Source organism: Haemaphysalis longicornis, unplaced genomic scaffold (assembly GCF_048455015.1).
Source record: "Haemaphysalis longicornis isolate Haplotype H1 unplaced genomic scaffold, Haemaphysalis longicornis Haplotype H1 scaffold_8, whole genome shotgun sequence".
In the NCBI taxonomy this organism is placed as follows: domain Eukaryota; kingdom Metazoa; phylum Arthropoda; class Arachnida; order Ixodida; family Ixodidae; genus Haemaphysalis; species Haemaphysalis longicornis.
Genome location: NW_027526445.1, coordinates 26,806,001 through 26,827,843, shown reverse-complemented (window position 1 = coordinate 26,827,843; position 21,843 = coordinate 26,806,001). Strand labels below are relative to the sequence as shown.

The 21,843-nt window shown below is 44.1% G+C and overlaps 1 protein-coding gene across 1 annotated transcript; it reads right to left on the bottom strand.

The window, feature by feature from the left end:
* Positions 1–460: 460 nt before the first annotated feature.
* Positions 461–12,334, bottom strand: LOC144148226 (uncharacterized). Its single transcript, XM_077679802.1, has 3 exons — positions 12,214–12,334; positions 6,207–6,906; positions 461–473 (listed from the first exon to the last, which is right to left on the bottom strand). The coding sequence occupies exons 1-3, from the start codon at positions 12,332–12,334 to the stop codon at positions 461–463; spliced, it is 834 nt and encodes a 277-aa protein (XP_077535928.1).
* Between the last annotated feature and the right edge of the window lie 9,509 nt (positions 12,335–21,843).

Here is a 21,843-nt window from a genome sequence, read left to right as displayed (position 1 = left end):
CCAGGATTGTGAGAATGTCGAGGAAACGAAAAGCTGTCCGCGTAAAAGAAAAAAGAAAAAAAGTTCACCAATTTGAAGAGAGAGCGTAGTTCGATTGCTTCTACGTGCCACGCGAGCTCATTTTACCATTTGAACTATCAATACTATTGTTGCTTGGCAATACCAACTTCCAAGAAGCTGCAAGTTTTTGGCCCGGGGTAAACCTAACGCGGTGCATGACGCAGCAGGAAAGGTAAGACGTCCTCCTCACAGCGTTTAAGGAAGTTGGAATAATCCCAGTGCCCATCGACGGGTCCTCCCGATGCAAAAATGTGAGAACATCGCTCCCGTATTGAACATTGAAGGCATTTTTTAGATGTCCGGCGGTTGTCATTGCCAATTTAGGGCACGACATCGATTGTCGCTACAAACACGATCTGGCGAAGCGAAAACTACCGGCCGCTTGTTTTTTTACGTTCCCCTAGATGCTGCTCCTGGAAGTTGACAAGAAGAAAGAGCACCACTCATTTAACAGAAACTTTTATTTTGCTCAACAAAATTGGTTGCTCACAGAGTATTCAAATTTTCCTGTTTTTTAACCACTTTTGATATTGGGATTTCACTTAATACGTTTCACTTTCCACTTTCGCCATCTGTAAGTGACATACGAGGAACTTCTAATATTGCCTATTTCCCGAAAAGTAAACATTGTTCCGATTGATTTTACCTTAACACCACTCATCGACTCGAACACATCAATGATATTTTGGTAGAACAGAACTGCCCCTCTTTTAAAATTCACTATGACATATTGTATAACAGAAATCAGACAAACAGTGTTTACAGCAACACTTTACAACAGTGTTTACAACAACAACAACCGGTCAGACCATTTTCTGCTGAGTGCAACCAACATTTTTTTCTTTCGAGAGCCTTGGACGTACACGTCTCTGCCACTGGAGAGGCTCCACAGATGTTGTAGGGGCGGGAAATTCGCCGCAGGTATCCTGCTATCCAGGCTATTGACCCTGTCCGTGTATGCCACTTTCTATGCTGCCTCGGTAAATGGTCTAGAGGAGCACGGGACCATCTGCTACTCATCGTTACGCTTACCTAAAGATTTAAGTTCAGGATAGGTTGTGGCAATGTACGACTGTGCCGGACTTGCGCCGTCCGTGAGACTACAAAATAATTGCTGTGCTTCTGCAATCAATGTCATGCTGCTCGAAAAGCTGGTGCTAGCTCCTAATCTCGAGTAGAACGAGGCCGCAGTATAGAATTCGGCTATTTTCTTGGCCTTGGAAGTGTGTTGAGAATACGTACTTTACAACCAAATTATTGCTTTGGTTGCTGCAGGAGTCTTTGCTGTTCTTTTTTTCTGGTATTGTAAACAATGCAAATGAGTCAAGGTACACTTTGTTCGTCCACGCTGTGGTGTTTACATTTTTTTATTGCTTTGTTGTTATTTATTTCTTTTGGAGCGTTCGTTTATATTATCAAGAAACTTTTCTTCAAGATTATTTCTCGAAGTTTGGTTTGTGCCCGTAATCTGCTGGTTACATCCGTGATCATCTTATGTTCAATGATTTGCGCACGTTAAGGATTCCCAAATGGTAAAATTTAATCCGCAGCTCTCTACAACGGCGTGCCTCATCGCCTGCGTTGCGTCGGCACGTTAAATCCTACAATCAATCAATTCATGCGCGGGCATGAAAATGCCGTGGTACTTTACAGTGGAAACTACGGAGGGAAAGCAGTATGTAACGAACGCATTCACACTTTTGTATGGTAATTGTGATACTTCTGATATAATCTGGTAATATTAAAAGCCTCTACAGAACATGTTCGGCGCACAACGTTGCTTAGAAGTGCTAACCTAAACGTGTTTTTATTTTTAGGATCCGTGTGTTGTCCTAATGAATGAACCGAAGTCGCGAGGAGTACTCGGAACGTAAAACAGGCCTGTGTTGGCGTTCATGATTGGAATACTCAAAGGGTCAGTAGCCCACACTTATTATAAATTTCTGTCGGTGTGGAACGAAGCTTCTGAAAACAGTGGATTCACGAATTTTGTTTGTACTCACGGTACGATGAATTTCTATGACAGTATTTCCCACTGATATAAATACCGAAGGAGCGTGAAGTTCAAACACAAATAATACAAAACCTGACTGCTTTACCAGGCTTGGCAACTTTGCTAAAAATACACCCTCAATACCCCCCTAGATATACAGAAATATGATTAGTTAGTACTAGTCGTCTAAAAACCGGTCAACACCGTTTTTCTTACACTTTGCCCCCTCTTTTGAACACCTACAAATTAGATGGTTCTGAGCGATATCTCCTGTTCATTCGGAACGCTTTAGTTTGATGCTTTTCTTTTTTTGTGGTTTCCATCTATGCCGTGCTTTCCATTTTCATGGGAACTTGTTTTATCAGTATGTTCTTTTCTCTTATCCCAAAGAATGGAAATGTTTTTTTTTTGCCAGTGGGTGCACTTCACCTCATAAGCCACTTATTTGAATTGTACTGATGTGCAACTGTGCTGATGCACCTAACCAAATCAATTAGGGGGTGTGGGCTAATCAATGCGCCAGCGAGCTATTTTTCCTAAGCACTTCCATCTACTCTGTTTGATGGAAAGTAAGCATGATTTGTAATTTAAAATGTGAAGTGGCTGGTACAGATTTGAGGCAGTCGCAGCTGCCTGCAGTCTGTTGTCAATACGGAATGCTCGAATACAACGCTGATGCACGTCCGTTATAGACCTTAATGTGGTTCACTACATTTCAATGCCCTAAGGAAGGATGGGAAAGTTCCAACATAATTACCGGTAAGCATGTAGGTGTTTTAGTTATTAGAGAAAAAATGCAAACCAGTGTGAAATTAAAAATTAAAAATTTTAAAATACCAATACGGGTAAATTTGTATTAAAAATACGGAAAAATAGTAAAGGTTGCAAAAATGTTTTTAGCTCAAGCATTTAGCAGACGTGCTGACATATTAAATAATTATTTTATTTTGTACACTAATAAAATTTGTTTGCGATATGCATTTAACGGACTGTTTTTGATTGTGATTTATTATGGCCGCCCTGCATGCACTCGTCGTTTAATTCATCCAGCAGGTCACAACGCTTCCGTCTACTCACTAGCCAGTGCCAATGCTCATTATTGATAGTCACTCTCGCTAGTCAGCTGACTTAAGCAGTTTGGAAGGTTTCATAAAAATCAGTACAGACTGCTTTTATCCAATAGGTTTACCCTCGCTGGTTTCGTTCCGCCTCTGCAAGTCATAGTGTCTCCTGATTTTAACCAACCAGCCAAACCGATTCCGATCCCTGACCAGCTGGAGTCACTATCAATTAAGATTGACTCTGGCTAGTGACTAAACAGATGTGGTTGGACCAATTGGATGAATTCAATTCTGAGTGCTCTAATCGCCGCCAAGATGCAACACTATTAGTACCACTATTGGGGTTGCACAACCCACCCGGCAGATGGCTTCCGCTCGATAAGTAGCCACAGTCACTGTAAATTATTGATAGTTACTCTGGCTAGACAGTGAACGCGAGCGGTTGGGCCGTTTGGGTAAAAATGAATACCGTCTGCTCTCAGGCTGTACTTTAGGATAGTGTCATTCCGCATCGGTAAATGATTGCTCTGTTTTGATTTTACCCAATGGCGAAAGCGATTTCGTTCATTGAGTAGCCAGCCTTGCTATACATATTTAACATTGATTCTGGCTTGTCAGCGAGCGGGTAGTTCGGCCGGTTGTCTGAAATCAACAAGGACTGCACCAATGGCACCCATTAGGCATCATTAACGAGATCGCTTGCCATTTTAACGTATTTTTCACTTATTCGAGGTTTTAGCACCATTTTCTTTTCAGTTGCTGGGACACTTCTTGAGACAACATGCACCAATCGTGCTTGACTCTTTCCTTCGTGAACAGGCATAAAGCGACAGGAATAGTGGCGCTGCAACCATATTTATTTATTTATTTATTTACAAGATACCTACATCGCCACGAGGGCATTTTTGTAGGGGGACATGCAACATGTACAGAACAGAGTATACAAATACATTTATACATCCATACACTTTTCAAAAGCACTTATTCGTAGTGATTAAAAAAAAACGAACACCAAACTGATCATAAGCGGGAGAAAAAAAGATCGTTATTTTGAAGGCTAACCAATTCCTCTGACAACATATTCCAGTCACTTATTGTTCTAGGGAAAAAAGAATTTGCAAGAATATTTGTACTGTGGGAATACTCTCGCACTTTTTTTGGATTATCATGACGAAGTGATATGTAGTTTGGCTCGAGGAGATACCGTTTTTTGTTGATACCTGTACGATTGTAGTAAATGCAGTGGAAAAATTTTAACCTTAACTTCCCAGTTCAGGGTAGCTTTAATCGCCGAGATGCTAGCAAAAGGGTCGTACTTGTTGGTAACAAAACGCGCTGCCTGGTTTTGCAGCTTTTCTAATCTTTCTATAAGGTACTCCTGGTGTGGGTCCCACACTACACACGCATAATCAAGTATAGATCGAACATGCACAAAATACAGTGTTTCTTTCACTTCTGTGGATGCATCCTTAAAGTTTCTACGGATAAAATATAACATTCTACTGGCCTTTGTAATTATGTACTCTACATGTTTAATCCACTTGAGTGACTGAGTTAAGTATACACCTAAGTATTTATACTCTGTAACGCTAGTGATTATTGTATCTTTTATTTTATAACTTTCTTGGGTTATAGCTGATTTTCGTTTAAACCGGAGGTGATTACATTTCTCGATATTTAGGTTCATGCCCCATCAGTCACACCACCGAGCTACTGCTTCTAGGTCTTTTTGTAGCGCGTATGTGTCGCTTAGTGAATTTATCTGCCTATAAATAACACAGTCGTCAGCAAATAATTTAATTTCGGACTTAATGTTTTCTGTTATATCATTTATATAAATTAAGAACAATAATGGTCCTAGTACGCTACCTTGTGGTACGCCAGAACTCACCGCAATAGAGCTAGATTTGTGACTATTTAAAACCACGCATTGCTCACGGCCGTGCAGGTAGTTTTGTATCCAAGAATGAATTTTATAGTTAATATTCAGGGATGCAAGTTTATTGTCCAGAAGGTTATGAGGAACGGTATCAAAAGCCTTCCTGAAATCTAGAAAGATTGCATCTACTGGCGTAATATTATCGAGGGCCTGTGATATGTAATGCTGAAATTCTACTAGTTGAGTATTGCAGGAAAATCCACTGCGAAAGCCATTCTGAGAAGGTGTAAGGTAGTTGATGGAGTTGAGATACTGAAATATTGCACTATATATAATATGCTCTAAAATTTTACAGCAAATTGAAGTCAAAGAAATCGGTCTATAATTTTTCACATTTTTTCTATCCCCGGACTTAAAAAAAGGCGTTACATTTGCAAATTTCCAGTCTTTGGGAACAACGCGTGACTCCAGTGACACTTTGTAAATAATAGCTAAGTACCTTGCAATAACGTCATGGCACTCCTTCAGTACAAATGGCGATAGCCCATTTGGACCACATGCCTTAGAAGTGTCCAGTTCGCGTAAGAGGCGATCTATACCATAAACATCTATAATGATATCATCCATAGAGTGGGTTACATCACTAACGCATGACGGTAAAGGAGCAGTTGACGTTTTCTTTGAAAAAACAGACTGGAAAAATGCATTGAATGCTTCCGCCATTTCAGCATTACCTTGCACAGTGATTCCATCCACTGACAATGACTGTATAGAAATGTCATCTTTCCTGGTTTTCTTTACGTATTTCCAAAACTGTTTCGGGTTTTGCTTAAGGTCAATGTTCAACCCGCCAAAAAATTGCCTTTTCGCATTTTTTATTGCAATCTTAACTTTATTATTAGAGTCTTTCAAAGCCTGTTCATTAAATTCGCTACTATTTCTGCAGAAACGCCTATAGGCTCGCCGGGCTTTCCTTATTATTTTGCGAATTTCCGCGCTGAACCAAGGTTTTTGTTGTTTTTTTGCCGTTAGGTACTTCGATGGTATAAACGTTTCTCTTAAATGTTTTACTTTATCGCGAAAGATACACCAAAGTTCTTCCAACCCTAGGGATTCAGACAGCCGAATAAAAATTTCGAGGTATGATTCTAATTCTGCAGAGATAGCCTCATAGTTTCCTTTATGAAACATGAAAATTTGGCGAGGATGTTGCATTTGATTCGAAGCACTAAGTAAGGACAATTCTGCTACAACTGCTTTGTGGTCGCTTATGCCAGGAATAACAGATACTTTAGATATAATATTCGTGTCGTTACATAACATCAAATCCAAGATTGCGTTCTGCCTGGTAGGTTCTAAAACGTACTGGTTGAAGCCAAACGTAGACACCAATTCTTTAAACTGACGATAAAGCTGAGAAGTATTATTTGTCGAGTTTCCTGCAATCCAATCAAAGTCGGGCAGATTGAAATCGCCCCCTAAAATTGACCCGTCAGGTATCACTGATAGCGCGTCAGTAAGTTTGCCAATTGGTTCTTCACTACTATTTGGTGGGCGGTAAAATGTACCAATTACTAAAGTTTTTCCTTTAGGAAAAAAAACTCGACACCATACGGATTCCGTATCGTCGTCAAAAAAAAGTGGCTGACTGTTTAGTCTACTTGATATTAAAAGAAACACTCCCCCGCCATGTCGATGCCTGTCTTTACGATAGACAGTATATCCGGAAGGAAAAATTTCTGCACTTCGCACGCTTTCGTCCAACCACGACTCCGTGCCCATAATAATTTGCGGTTCAACAGTAGCAACCAAAGACGCGAATTCGTCTACTTTATTTTTAATACTACGGCAGTTTACGAGAAGAATAGATAGAACACCCGGCAAAACGCAGGTCTTACCGCTCCGCGTCTTATCTTTTGGGCACACAGCCCGTCATTCGCTTCCTGTTGATAGCGTGGCCGACTTAGGTTTTCGGACAGGCACCGGTTCATTTTTTTCACTGTCCCAGATAAAACTTTCGCCGTCAATGACCAGCTTGTCGTAGTTGAGGTAGACGCGGCTATCTTTATTCTGCTTCATTTCCTTCGCGTAGTTCCAGAGCTTCCGCCGTTTTTCTTGTACTGCTTGGCTAAAGTCCTCGGAAACACTGTAATCGGTGCCTTTAAACTTGGTGGCATTGTGCATCACGCTTTCTCGCATTTTCCAGCTTGAAAAGCATGCCACAATAGGCCGAGTCTTTCCATTTTTGTACGTCCCTATGCGGTGCGCCCGCTCTATGAAAATATCTTTCAGACCGAGTACATCTCTACAAACATTGCTAACCAATTTTTCGGACGTTTCCCATGTTTCCTTTACAGTTACATCCGGCACTCCAAAAAACACCAAGTTTGACCGGCGACCTCGGTTTTCAAGGTCGTCTAACTTGGCCATCATCGCCTTTTCTCTTTGTTCAGTGCGTGTAATTCGATCTTCAGTGACCTCAACCCTCGAATTAATGCCATGAAGTTGATTTTCTAGTTCTTTTTGTTTCAATTCTATACTCTCCAGCTTAGCCAGTATTTGTGCCTGTCCAGCATGTACATCTTCAAGCATCTTTTCTATTCTTGATATTTGTTCTTGTTCAGCCTTATTCATAGGACCTGGGTTTAACTCAACATCTCCTGACAAGAGTAGCAAACATTCCATGACAAGCAGAGAGAAGTAATTGCAAAATGGCAGAGCTCCTACTAACATTTGTACAACAAAACGCATGAAACAAGCACGAACATCGCGTCTGTCGATGGGGCACGACACTTGGACAAGCATCACATTGTTAGAACGATAGCATTTTACGTGAGTTAAATAACTCACCTGGTACATGATATAGCGTGAGTGCGGGCCGAAAAAAGTGTCGTGCCCCAGTCGACGTTCGCTAGGCAGCTCCTTTTTATGGTCTTGAACCGGATCCGGAAGTGTTCCACGATGGTTGGCCATCTGTCGGTCTCGAAGGTGAAGCAGGGATGCTTGCGGGAAGTCCGGTGGCTTATGAAGATGACCGCTGCGCTCCAGTAGAATCGGCGTTATCGCTGGCCACGGCTCGAAAGCAGGAACGGCAGGCGTCCCGACGCAGCTCGCCGCAGCAGCAACGAAGCCAATCAGCACCTGGTACATGATATAGCGTGAGTGCGGGCCGAAAAACGTGTCGTGCCCCCATATACAGATAAAAAAAAAAAAACGGGCTTAAGTTGTTCACTTTATTGATATAGCTGACAAAATAGCCAGGCTCGGCAGTTTTATCCCAAACCACACACCTAAGACTCGGAGCACAAGTTTCATATGCTGCATACAATGAATCTCGGTAGGCGTGGAGAAAATAAGGGTGGCCATAATTTTTTCTGGAATTGTGCCGGTAGTGTTAGGTAAAGCATGCACAATAATCAAGCAGAATGGACGTCAATGTGGAAGCAGAAGAGATTTTTGTATGATGAGTGCAATAATTTAAACACTTTCCTGTTACGCTGATCTACTCCCTTCTCTCGTTGTTGCAATAGAATCGTTCTCCCGTGCACGAAAAGCATTAGAAATAGTTCTGATGACTATTTCAAGTACACGTAGATGTACACAACGTACGGGTGGCATGCGTTTGAGTAAGCTACAGGAAACGCATATCTGCTTGGGCAATGGTACGTAAACCGACGGAAAGAATGGAGGCGACACCATGTAAAACGAAACAGAACGTAAGCAACGTAATACTGCTCCTCCTTGTACTGCGCAACAGCAAGCCATAAAAACCAAACCGAGCAGATACCAACAACGCGAAAAGCGAAAATTCAGTGTGTACGAAATTTCCAAGCAAGTTAAGATATCCAGATAGCCAAAATGTCCCGTAGTCATCCACTACGCCGCGCTTAATTGCCTATGTAGCGTCGGCGCGGTAAACCTGATACTCAGTACAAATAAGAGTTCCGCTCCCCATGAAAGCTGTCAAGCGCAGAGCAGTCATTCGCCACAAGGGCTGTTGCACCTTTCCTTGCCTAGCTTGAGTATAGACCTCGCGATGATACCGAAAGTAGTCAGGGGAGTGTGCCGCAGCCCATGGGAAGGCCAAAGCTGATAAAAATACACTGGATTGAGTTTTCAGTCAGTTGGGATATTTAACTCGTTAAATAAGTTTTTTATTTATATTCCTGTGCACGTATTTGCGGCCTAGCGATGGCCGACTGCGTTCAAACGGTGGCTGCCGTGCAAGCGCAAATATCTCCCACTCACTAAGCATATACCAAATATTTGCCTCCGTAGCGCAATGGCACGGACAACGGCTATTGTAATGCGAGGCAGGAAGGCTCGGTTCCGAGAAGTTAGAGCAGCGACATTTCGAATTCCGTGTTTTGTAGCGTTACGCCGTGATGCTGGGCCCTCTTTGAGCGTGACACCGCAAGAGACGGCAAGCCGGGCCCCTAAATGTTTCCGTGCATAAAAGGCCTACCTGGCAGAGCACTATAATACATAGCGAGAATGCCGCCTCTTTATGCACCAAAATTAAGGGCCGTTGTTCTGCATGACTTACATCGCCAAGCTCGAATCACCCTCTTACGTTACCATTCCTCCTTTTTACACCAATCTCTGCCTTCCCTGATATTCTCCTCCTTCTAGCAATTTCTTCAAGACTACACACTTTACTCCTTCGTATCCCTGCCGTACGTTCCGCTGCCCCTTCTCAGCCATCCCCTTGCTATTCCCCTCCCTCACCCCACTTTTCCCACTACACATTTTTCGGGAGCTCCATCGCGTGTCTTGCGGTGTTTTTTTTTTTCACGCCGCGTTCCTACTTCTCTTCCACAAGCGTGTCAGTCCCTTCCAGTTACTTAACCAAAACATCTCCTTGCCCCGCCTATCCTCCCCTTCATACACTGCTGCTTCAATCGTACGCTTAGAAATCCTCTTCCATACTAATCGGGGTCGTGGCCGTCCCTTTCTTGCCCCCTACACTCTTGGAGGAGAAGCCACTGAGGACGTCGCTTTGTCCGTGGTTTGTCCCTTGGCGCTCTCTCCTTAAGTTGCGAGAGTATGATTTTACTGTTATTTACAAGTCCGGAAAGATATCTCCACGCTGACGAACTATATCGTTGTCCTTTGGTATTGCCAGACGGCGACGGTCTTACTCATACTGCACATGCACGTTATCTAAGGAGCTGTTGGGTAACACGCAACTTCAATACCCTTCGGCCTTCCAAAGAGGCTGAGCTTGCAACACTATCCAGGTTTGTGCGCTCCAACAGAGCGCTAGTTTCCTGTATTAGTCGCCAGAATTAGAAACGGAAAAGAAGTTTCGCATTGTCATCCTACTGCGTCCGCGGTCCGTTCGCTACAGTAATAAATCGGTGACGTTGATTCACGTGATTTGCATTCCCGAGGATCAATCATAGATTTCGTCCACCGTGTCAATGAGCATTAACGAGGAACGCAGTTTACACCCCTCGCAAATAACATGTCTGCCTTCAAGCTCTATTGGCCCAAACTGCGAAGTTCTGTTGAACTTTAACACTCACCTTAGGAACACCCGTTAAGGTGTTAAACGCAGCGCTTCGGACTGTGTTCTATATTAGCCGGACGAAAAAATCTCTCGAATTTAGCGTAAACAAAAGCAAGCAGTGGTTGGTGGACCTTAAAAATTATTACTTACTTGCGCTACCATGTTGCATCAGGTGAACGCATTGCCGGGCGGTTATTATGAAAACCCGTAGCTCTCGCATTATGCTACACTTCGCACTCACAAGCCGTGGTGGCTCACTGGCTAAGGAATTGGGCTCCTTAGCATAATGACTCTGTTTCAATTCCCGCCAGCGGCTACCATTATTCCGGTGGAATCGAAAAGCGAGAACGTCCGTGTGTTCTAGATTTCAGCGCACGCTAAAAATCCCCAGTTGGTCAACAATAATCCTGCGTGCCACACAAAGATGCACCCCATCGCCTGTGTAACGTTGGTGCATTAAGGGGGACTCACATGTTAACATTTCTGTGGGACCTACCCCTGTATGACCCATGGACTTCAAAAGCATCGTGCACGAATAGTAATTTCTACAAATGCCTACAAACGGTCCCTACACCCTAATTTGCTCATTTTAGAAATGTGTGACTAGTGTCCTCGAAAAGAATACAGAAAACTCTCACTTGCTAAACAGCTGGCCAAATCTAGTGAAAACTAGATAAACCAAAGTGTGTTTCTTGTTTACTTTAATTTCAGCAACAAAGTGGTGTATTTATAAAACAACTAAACTATTTTATTAGGAACATGTTTGTGTGTTTGTAAATCATTTCGTATTGCTGCACAAAGCTTTTTAAAGCTATCGTTCATGAAATGGTAAGTCCTATAGGAGTGTGATCTGCTGAGTCCCGCTTAAACATCATGATCACTCAACGTTGAACTTCAGCATTGGTGCGAAGAATCAATTATTAGGAAAAGTTTCCATCTTGAAAGAAGAAAAGGGAAGTAGTAACCACTAATCTAGGTGAATATGTGTTTTGTATTCAAATACCGGAGCTAAGCAATGCGATTTCAACACATACAGTGGCTGATATTTGGCTCGAGCTTTCTAAAAATCTGTGATGGGATATTTTAGATGTCTGCAGTAAATTTTGGTGTTTAGTTACCCGTTTACATAATCCATGTTATATAATGTAGTAGCGGGTATTGGCTAGTCTTTTAATTCTCATTTTGCCACGTATCTATCTCCTATCCTAGATGAAATGAATTGAACGAACACACTCATTCGGCCACAAATCAGTGGATGGATCTGTTCACCTAAGTTCACCTTTTAGAAAAAAGTACCGCAAAACCTTTTCGCCCACTGCCGAACTGACAGCAGTAAGGACTCTATTTAATGAGAACGGCGGACATCAAACGCAATAATGGGCGAGAGGCCACGATTAACATGGCGTCTTACAAGCCTAGCAAACTGTGCTTTCCAAAATATGAAAATTCTACCTGAAATTACAAAAATTCAATCAAATTGTTCTTCAGTGGCTGACCGTCACTCCGTTACACAAGGCAACATTAGCATAAGTGAAGCCGCGAGCGCAGACCATTTGCTGATGAGTACAACCAACCCTTTTTTTTCTCGAGGGCCTGGAACGTACGCGTCTCTGCGACTGGAGAGGCACCACTGATGTTGTAGGACAGGACACTCACCGCACGTATCCTCCTATCAAAGTTATTGACCATGTGCGTGAATGCCACTTGCCATCCTCCTCAATAGATGGTCTCAAGGAGCACTGGACCGCCTGCAGCTTTCCATTACGCTTACACTGGCTGATCTTTGGCTCGAGCTCTCTAATAGGCTGGCCGATCTTTGGCTCGAGCATTCTCAAAATCTGTGTGATAGGATATCTTAGATGTCTGAAGTTAATTTCGGTGTTTTAGTTAACCGTTCACATAACCCAGGTTATCTACAGTAGTAGCGAGTATTGGTAATATAGTAATTATCATTCCGCCCCGCACGGGGCACGTTGAGCAATCTTGGTGAGGGTATTGGAGACACCGCGGACCACGAGCCCCCATATATGAGTTGTCATCAACCATGACGATTTATTTTAAGGTGAAAGCTTGAAACTTCAAACGGTGGCCCTCGGAGTGCAGGTCAAGCTCCGGCAGATGGGCTCCTTGTCTTCAGCTATCAGGGTAAGGCTGACGAAGAAAGAACCCCCGTCCACTGCTTCTATACAATGATATCTGGCATTTTCTCGACCCCCCCCCCAGACCTGATCGCTCCCTAAAGAGGGGCCGCACCGAACCATTCTTTCCTCTTTTGTTTTCGATCTCTATACCAAAGCCCGATAATTTCTCGCACTGTATGGAATCCCTGGATACATCAAAACCCATCATTTGCGAGTCTGTCTTTCTCATTTGCAAGTTTCTTCAAGGCCTTGTAGGCAAATCGTACAACACTTAAAAGCTGACGAGGGGAAAAGTCCTAATTGAAGTCCAAAAAAACAACAATCTTTTAACCTGTTGAAACAAAGACGCATGGTCGATGTAGAAATCAAGATCACGCCCCATTCCAGCCTCAATAGCTGCAAGGGCATAAGCTCTCATCGAAATCTAATAAATGAGACTGAAGCACATCTTCTCGAGCGCCTTCGCGATCAGGGCGTGACAGCAGTGCGGCAAATCGCGATACGCCGAAACGAGCAATTAATAGCTACTAAACACATAATCTTGACGTTTGACCACTCAACACTTCCTCAGTGGGTCAATGCAGGCTTCATGAGATGCCCGGTCCGACCCTACGTGCCAAGCCCACGCTGCTTCTTCAAGTGTGAGCTGTTAGGGCACGGCAAAACATCTTGCACTGTTAAACCAACGTGCGCGTAATGAGCAGCACGCGATCACGTAACCGACAACTGCGAATCGGAGAGCTTCAGGTGTGCGACCTACCAGGGAGCGCACGCGGCCTATTCTAGAAGCTGTGAAAAATTCAAACAAGAAAAACAGATCACTGCCTTGAAAATCACCGAGAACATCCCTTTCCCAGAGGCGCGAAAGAGGTTCGCCTCTTTCCCCCTGGTGAGATACGCCGACGCGGTTCGCCGGGGGGTGGAGCGGCGTCTAGTTTGGGCGGGAACCCGGTACCGCTAGTCTGACTTGCCCCCCCCCCCCCCCTGTCTTGTATCCGCCGCCGAAGCCGTTACCACACCACCTGCTCAGTCAGAAGTGGCTGTGGTGGCATCCACGTCCGTGGCGGATGCTGCTGTATCCACTGTTTCCTCCCCACCGGCCCGATGCACACGCGAAGGCACAGAGGAGATGAAGACGGAGGAAACCGCAGCATCCCCCACTCCCGCCGCACCGCCTGTGCCACCCGGGCCGCTCCTGACGCCCTGAGTGGTCACGGCTCGAACGAAGGGCACCGGAAACGGTGCCAAGTCCGGGGGTTCCGGACCACTGGGTACCCCTTCGAAATCTGACGACGACATGTATGTGGGAACATTCCTGTCTGCCTTGCAGCGGACGAGCGGGTCCGTTCATCCAAACCTCCAGAGAAGGTAAAGAACCCCATCCAAGAGTCCAAGCCCCGAAAGACTTTACATAAATCGTCACACTCCAGTAGCTCTGAAAACTTCATATGGGAAGAGAAAACATAGCGCAATAAAACTGCACATGCCTTCTCAAAAATCTTGATGATGTATACGAAATACTGCATGCTATTCAGCCAAGTGTAGTGTGTGTTCAGGAAACAGATTCGAATTCCAAACACACACATTTTTTGAATAGTTATCTGGTATACAGCAAGGACAGGGATGGCTGCGCACATGCTTCTGTGGGTGTGGCCATAATCGTGCGGAAATCCTTAGCACGCCAACATGTCACTTTGAACACTGTGCCTGAGGCTGTAGCAATTCGCACAATAATATTCAATAGGTTGATAACGGTATGCTCCGTATACATTCCTCCTGATTTTGCACTTTTGAGCTCTGACTCCGAGGCGCTGGTCGACCAGCTGCCCGAAGCATACATCCTCACAGGCGACATCAATGCTCGCAACTATCTTTGGGGTTATTCTCGTACGGATGCCCGGGGTCGCCTGGTAGAGATGTTTCTAACATCCTCTGCAGCATGCGTTCTCAACAATAAACCGTCTACATACCATACCGTAGGACACAACACACAGTCATATCTTGACTTGGCTATTGGCTCCGCAGTTCTCTTTCCTCTTCTCGAGTGGGGTGTGAGCACTGACCCATATGGCAGTGACAACTTCCCCACCTGACTAACGTATATAGGAAAGGCCCATGCAGTCCATCTTCCCAGAACAGCTTGAATGAAGCAAGACCAAACTGGAATACATTTACAAAGGCATCCAAACTACACTACAGATCAATTGGACGCCTACACGTTGAAGAAGCTACCGAACTCCTCACAGCGCACATCCTCAACGTCGCCAAAAAGCCCGTTCCCCACGCCTCTCGTTCCCCTCGCAACAAGACGAGGCTGTGGTGGAATGAGGACTGTAGGCAAGCGCGAGAGGCCGAGAACAAGGCGTGGGGTATCTTCCGTTGGTACCCTACGTCGGGGAACCTTTGGTTGTTCACAAGGGCCATGGCAAACGTTGGCGCCGTGAAGCCAAACGAGATAAATGGCGTTCCTTCATAACATCAATAAACTCCTTCCCAGACACATTAAAATTATGAACACGAATACGCAAACTCAAGGGACAACAAACACACAGCCTGCCTCTGGTAATCACAACAGGAGACACACTCGAAGACCAGGCGGACACACTCACACAACACTTCCACCACTTGTCCAGTTCAGCACACTGCACAAACACTTTCATAAAACACAAACAATCGGCCGAAACGAAGCCTATACTAGATAACAATGTGTCAACATGTTCTTATAAACCAGCGTTTTCACTGCATAAGCAGAGGGCTGCTCTGAGCACGTGTAAACCATCAGCTCGACGCCCAGACAACATCACAAATACAACAATACAACACCTTCACGCAGAGACACTTGAAACACTTCTACTTCTATATAATAAATTATGTGTTTCGGGGCACATTCCATTATCTTGGAGGGAGGCCATAGTAGTGGATTTCTTGATGGAGGGAAAGGACCCGTCGTCCCCCTCAAGTTACCATCCTATAGCCCTGACGAGCTGCCTGTGCAAGCGCTTCGAGAAAATGATCAATCGCAGGCTCGTGTACTTCCTTGAGTACAACGGTCTTAACGAGAGCTGCCGGGCACGCTTCAGGGTTGGGCGATCGACGAACGATCAACTGGTAGGACTTGATTCGTACATCAAGGATGCCTTCGTGCACAAGCAGTATTGTTTACTGTGTTTTTGCGACCTCGCGAAGGCCTACGGCACCACTTGGCGTTATGGGATCCTTAGTGATCTCAAGTCATTCGGGTTTTCGGGCAACAAGTGGGACACCCTTGTTAGTTACTTGTCAAAGAGAACGTTTCGAGTAAGAGTTTTATTCCACACATTTATTCCACCCTAATTAGACCGTTCCTCAAAATTATTGGAAGTTTAAATCAGCAAGGTAATACTGATCTATTTAGAAGATACTTAAAAACCTATTTGCACCCACACCAACACGGATTCCTTAAAAACCTGTCCCTGTACACAACTCTTCGAAATCACGCAAGATTTCTGTACTTCTTTTAAATCGCAAATTTAAATCGGCGCCATATATAAAGACTTTGTCAAATCTTATTTTAGGGTTTCTTAAATTGATTGACAAACTGGTATCTGTCGGTATTAACAGTAGTTTAATGGCGTGGGTAAAAACGTATCTATCAGGTCGTACCATGTATATAAATGTAAACAACACAACCTCTGATTCCTTGGCAGCTTGCTCCCGAATGCCACAAGGTTCCGTTTTAGGAGCTATCTTGTTCCTATTAAATGACAATGATATCTACACGTGACTTCAGCGTAACGTTAAAATGAAACTATTTTTACTGTGCACTGCGTGACCTACACTATTATCCTCAGTACTGATAACCAGCTTAGACTTAAAAACGCGCTATCTAATATTGCACGCTGGTGCCTTGGGTGGGGATTTGACATTAACGTGTCCAAAACAGTTTACCTTAGCATAACTCACCGATAAAAAATCCTTTATTTTTATTACAATTCAGTTTGGACAAGTTTTGCGAGAAATTACTAGGTTAAATACCTAGGTGTCGCTTTTAACAAGTAAACTGAAGTGGGACGCACATATAAGGAGCACAAACCCAAACCCATATCGCCACCTAGGGTTCCTGCGCTGAAAACGTGCATTGGCGCTTTCTAATGTAAAGCTGACAGCTTATAAATCTCTCGTAAGTGCGATCTTTAAGTACGCCAGAATTGTCTGGAACCCCTATCAAGAATATATTTCCAACAAATTAGTAAACGTACAACACAGGGCCTTTTGCTTTATTTATTCCATGTATTCGCTGCATGAAACTGCCACTGAGCTGCGCAGGCGAGCGTGCACACATACCCTTGCTGCCCCTCGCCTTGTGTGTTCCTTGAAGTATCTTTTTTTTTCTATACAACAATGCCTGTAAAATAGACAAAGACGACTATATAAACGCACCTAATTACCACCCCTTTCGTGTCAACCATACGTACTGCATCAGACAATTGATGTCACGCTGTGACACGTGAAACATTCAATATTTATGTCACCAGTGGAAGGTGAAATAAACTGCTACGTGAATGCGTTACTACTTTCTCTGCAGACACATTTGTTCGAAAGGTAGAAAGACTGTTTTATGATGACTTAAAAGTTTCCCTTTTTTGTGAGCGCTTCCGAACAGACACAACACTGTACCATCTGCGGATGACACGATGATATTTTGCGACTTGGCCATGGTTATGTGCAACAGCTTCATCGTTCAGTCTTATTTTCCCCAACATCCGGTGACTCTGTTTCTTTCTGTATGTGCAATATTGCTTGATTATTACGCGCATGTATGTAATTTCACGCACAACCTGTATGAGCCTGAGAAAGGTTTATATTTTGAAATAAATAAACAATAGTTATAGCGCTCGCTTTTGAATTCCGACTCCCCTAAATTCAAATTGTAGGGTGCCAACCAATTTGAAATTTACAGCTTCAATACCAAGCGACAAATCCCCAGTAGTTCTGTGTCAGCATTTTGATGATGACGGAACGGTTGAGAAAGAATTCCGGCTGGTAGCCTTGTAGGGTCGTCATTAACAAAGCACATGACATAAACATAAGGATAAATATTATTAAAATTTCACTGTGCGCATACTTCTGTATTATAGTTAACCTTCCTCTTAGAACATAAAATTGCAATGGGTTTTAATCAAAACTATCAGAAGTAACTTCCGGGTTTTTTATAAATACTATACAGCTATCTTTACCCTTTTTTAACAGTTGTGCAAGTATTATGCGTTTTACTGGGTTAGTAACAATTCCAGGTTGTAGCATGATGTCTTTTGTTTTCTGTCTTGGTACACCTTTTAGACAACGTTCCGCAAACTAGCTTCAATTTTATCCTGTCGATATAAATTAAACAGACTGGGTTTGTACAGCTGCACCCATACATAATGTAATATTTCTGCACTTGCAAAGACACATACAACTGTTTCCCACAATTATAAAAAGCAAATGTAACAGAAAACACGCAGTTATTTTTCAGACATTTCCTCCTGCAGGAACGCGCCGCCATGTCTCGTGAGGCCGTAAGGGAGGGGGCTACTCCCAGTCCAAGATATGGATACTTTATGTACAGGAGTATATAAAGGAAATAGGCTGGGCACAAAGCGACAGTGTTGTTTAACAACGTTTGCAGGGATCTAACTAGCGCCGCGGGACTCTGCCACTGACAGACAGCAAGGGCAAAATCAAAAGACCGCTTTCCGCATCACTCGGTGAGGCGAGAGGAAAGCTAAAGAAAAACAACACAGGAAGGCATGCACGGCGGCTAACCGCGTTCACTGACTTACCCGCGCGAGTGGCGGAGCCTCACCTAAGTTTGAAAGGGAACCGCGCCTTCCTCATCGTGGACGCCGCCCCCGCTTGTCTCCGTATTCACCTTGGTTCTTGGCGTGGCACCCCTGGTTGCTAACAACCTCCCTGATTGGCGTCCTAGGAAAAGTGGAGATGCAGGCTCCGCCCCCCCCCCCCCCGAGATACCTTTATTCTCATTACAACCAATGTATTAACACCAGAAACGTTTCACTCGCGCGGCCAACAAGGCCGGGACAGATACATCCGCGAAAAAGAAATATTGAGCCGCTGACCTAACCAACGCATGCACATCCTGCTGCAAAACGAGCTAAGAAAACATAGGCACATGTACAGAACAACACAAGCCGTGAACACCGTTGCAAAGGTTGAATTTATTTCGTAGTGTACAACCGCAGCGAGAAATGTTCGGTGCAAGAAATGGTCGGTACAAGAAATGTTCGATTCCGCTGAATTCACAGACACTGATACCCGAAAGCGGGGGAAAAACAGGAAACAAAAACAGTCAGCCGCAGTGACGCTCCTCCGCACACAACAGTTCATCGTACTGCACCAAATCGGAAATGGGCGTTCTTCAGACCAGTTGCACGTTCGAACACAGTTTCACCTCCTCCGCCCCCCCCTCCCCCTCAACTGCGCTGCGATCACCGCTGGTCGAAATGAACGTTGTACATTACATTCACGATGACCGCTTAGCATCGAAGGACGGAGTGAGGAGGTGGAGAGTAATAAGTCTGTGTTTCCCCAACACTACGTGCGGAAGAGGCCATTCTCTGATTTGTCCTAACCAAGGGAGAGAGAGAGAAAATTACTTAATGAAACCGAAGAGGTCGGCGCAGAGAATTGCCCAACAGTGCTCACCCCTATTCTTCCGCTGTTGGGTTCGCATCAATTAGAAAAAAACGCCCTATTCCCGGCTGAAAAGCTCGCTCCACTTTTTCGCCAGGGGATCGGCCGGGAGCATATTCACGCGCGTCTTTAATTGACACTCCTGCGCTTACCAGGAACCATGGTGCACCGTCCTCACCTACTTTGTTTGTCTGGGAGCTCATTGTCTACCTGGCAAGAGCCCAGAATGGACTGGTAAACAATGAGCCTCTGCGATGTCACATACAAACTGCCCGACCATATAGGGGCGGGGAGATCCGAAGGGACATGTAACAGAAGGGACATGTCGTAACAGTCACCAATTAAGTCTGGCACTTTCCCTTAGCAGAAGCTCAGTAGGTTTACGACACCGTATTCCAATTACTTATAATGTCACCTGTACTTAGACCACGTTTTAGCATACTGAAGTTGTTTCGTGATTACTTTGGTATCTCAACTCCTGGTGGTGAATAAATTTTAAGTGGCCTCCATACCTATGCGCAGACTTTGCTTTCGAAAACAATAATATCCTTTACTTCCGTTGTTATAAGGGTACAAGGAACTTCTGTTACGAGCGAACTAGAACATGTGAGACTGGTGATGCCGGCACGTCCCTGTGACATGTACCTAAAGTAAGTTGTCACCATTAAATGGCTCAAAATAAGGTAACCAATTGTCATGCTCTAGTGCACTTTAGTTGCGTAACAACATACTACTTTTAGGTGAACCTGCATTTCGGCCACTAGTTGCAGAGAGATAACTACGCAGGCTTCCATCACATGGTGGGAAAAGATCGACCAACACATGTAAAAGGGATTATCTATACCTATAAAATGAAGTGCCCGACTAACTGACTGACTGACTGACTGACTCATCAACGCCCAGCTAAAATTGCTGCATCTAGAAACTTTAAATTTTGGGAGTACATTTGCGACATTACGTAGAGGCGCACTAAGTGGGGAGTTGGGGAAATTGTAATCCTAACCAAAAGAAAGAGGAAATTGTGTTTTCATAAATACATGGTTACCTCCTTCCCCCGTTCACATCTGTAAGTGTTTTTTGCTGATACATGTAGCCCTTAAGAATATCAAAAAGTAGTTTTTCTATTTCGCCTTAACCAACACTACCGAGCTGATTCCGCATTCCGGAAAAAAAATTGGTGTACCTAAAGTATCTCAAACAACTCTGTCACCGACTCATTATTCCAAGTGATTTTTGCTACCATAGGTTACTTATTCAAAGGCAGAGAACAGTTTTTAAGGATTTGGCGCTGCGACGGCGCTAACAGGGCCAATTTGTTTTTACAAATGACGCGGCTGTCGGGCCAAAAAGGCCAGCAGCTGATGTCCACGTCTAGCCAAACTGTTGTTTCAAATGGCTTCAGATTTTATGAGCGCATTGTAATTACGGTGTTCGAGATGAATATTGCTGAAAATATTAAAAATTACACCATGAGGAGGGTAAAAAGCGGTAAAATTGTTTTTTAGACATTAATTTTTTTCGCATGCCATTTTAGATATTCAACTGGTGTTTGTTGAGGTGGGTAACTTTCTCAGGTATCTAAACGCTGTTTTAAAACATTATTCCATGGTACCCACCTAATAGAAGCAAGGAGGATTTCCGGATAAACACTGTGTTTTTACACATTCGTCAAAAAGCACAAAGCCAGTCTATATATCACATATGTTTCGCTTGAAAATGCTGCCCATGCAATTGCCCAAAAATAAATGTCAGGGTTTTTTCCTAACAAGCGGATAAGAAAGCACGCGAGGTTTTTTAATTCGCACCCCTGTGCAGGTAGAATTAGTTCAGTGTTCCCTTGTTCGCGTAGCGCTCGCCATCTGTTGGCACTTTCTGCAACCACCCGCCTGCCGTCGGAGCCCCGGCATATATCCTAAATCTAAACGTTAAGACAGACCGGTAGAAAGTGCAAAGGGTACTGTTCCGGTAATGGGTTCTTGGGGTACGTGAGAAGGGTCTTCCATAAGAACCGAAGGCCCGTTCAAAGTGCGACCGCCTCTTATAGTGTAACCTAGGAAGCTAACCTATCCAAACTTTGGCGCTTCAAGCTAACACAAGGTCAATCATTCCACTTTGAAGTCAGCGTGGAAGTGTGATAATACGTAGGTTACGGACTGTTTCTCAACTATCCAAACGAAATCATTTAAGCCTTTTTTTACGCAAGCGGAGAGGCAAACTTGATTTTAACACCAATTAACACCTTTCCTCCTATTTTCATTACCATGAACACTCCGTAATTTTTTTGCGATAGAATGCCCGTTGGCATAAAAAGCACTCATTTTCAAGTATAGATGGGCACCGATCTCTCAAAGGAAGTCAAGAAGGCAGCGGTGGTGGGGCCCCCGGAGCCACCACTGGAGGTCGGGGGTATTCCAGAATGGAGGCCTGTGCCTCTCAAGGGTCGCTTTCTGGCTGAGTCAAGTGAAGGACAGGCCCATATTAGATGGTCCGCATAAGCTTGTTCGGCAGGAGCTGTGCAGAAGATG

Bases quoted from the DNA above. Each gene is read 5' to 3' on its own strand.
- LOC144148226 (XM_077679802.1), bottom strand. From the start codon at position 12,334: ATGCTCGAGCCAAAGATCGGCCAGCCTATTAGAGAGCTCGAGCCAAAG. The intron at 6,907-12,213 runs GCAAGTGGCATT...TGTGCCCAAAAG, and splicing joins ACCATCTATTGAGGAGGATG to ATAAGACGCGGAGCGGTAAG.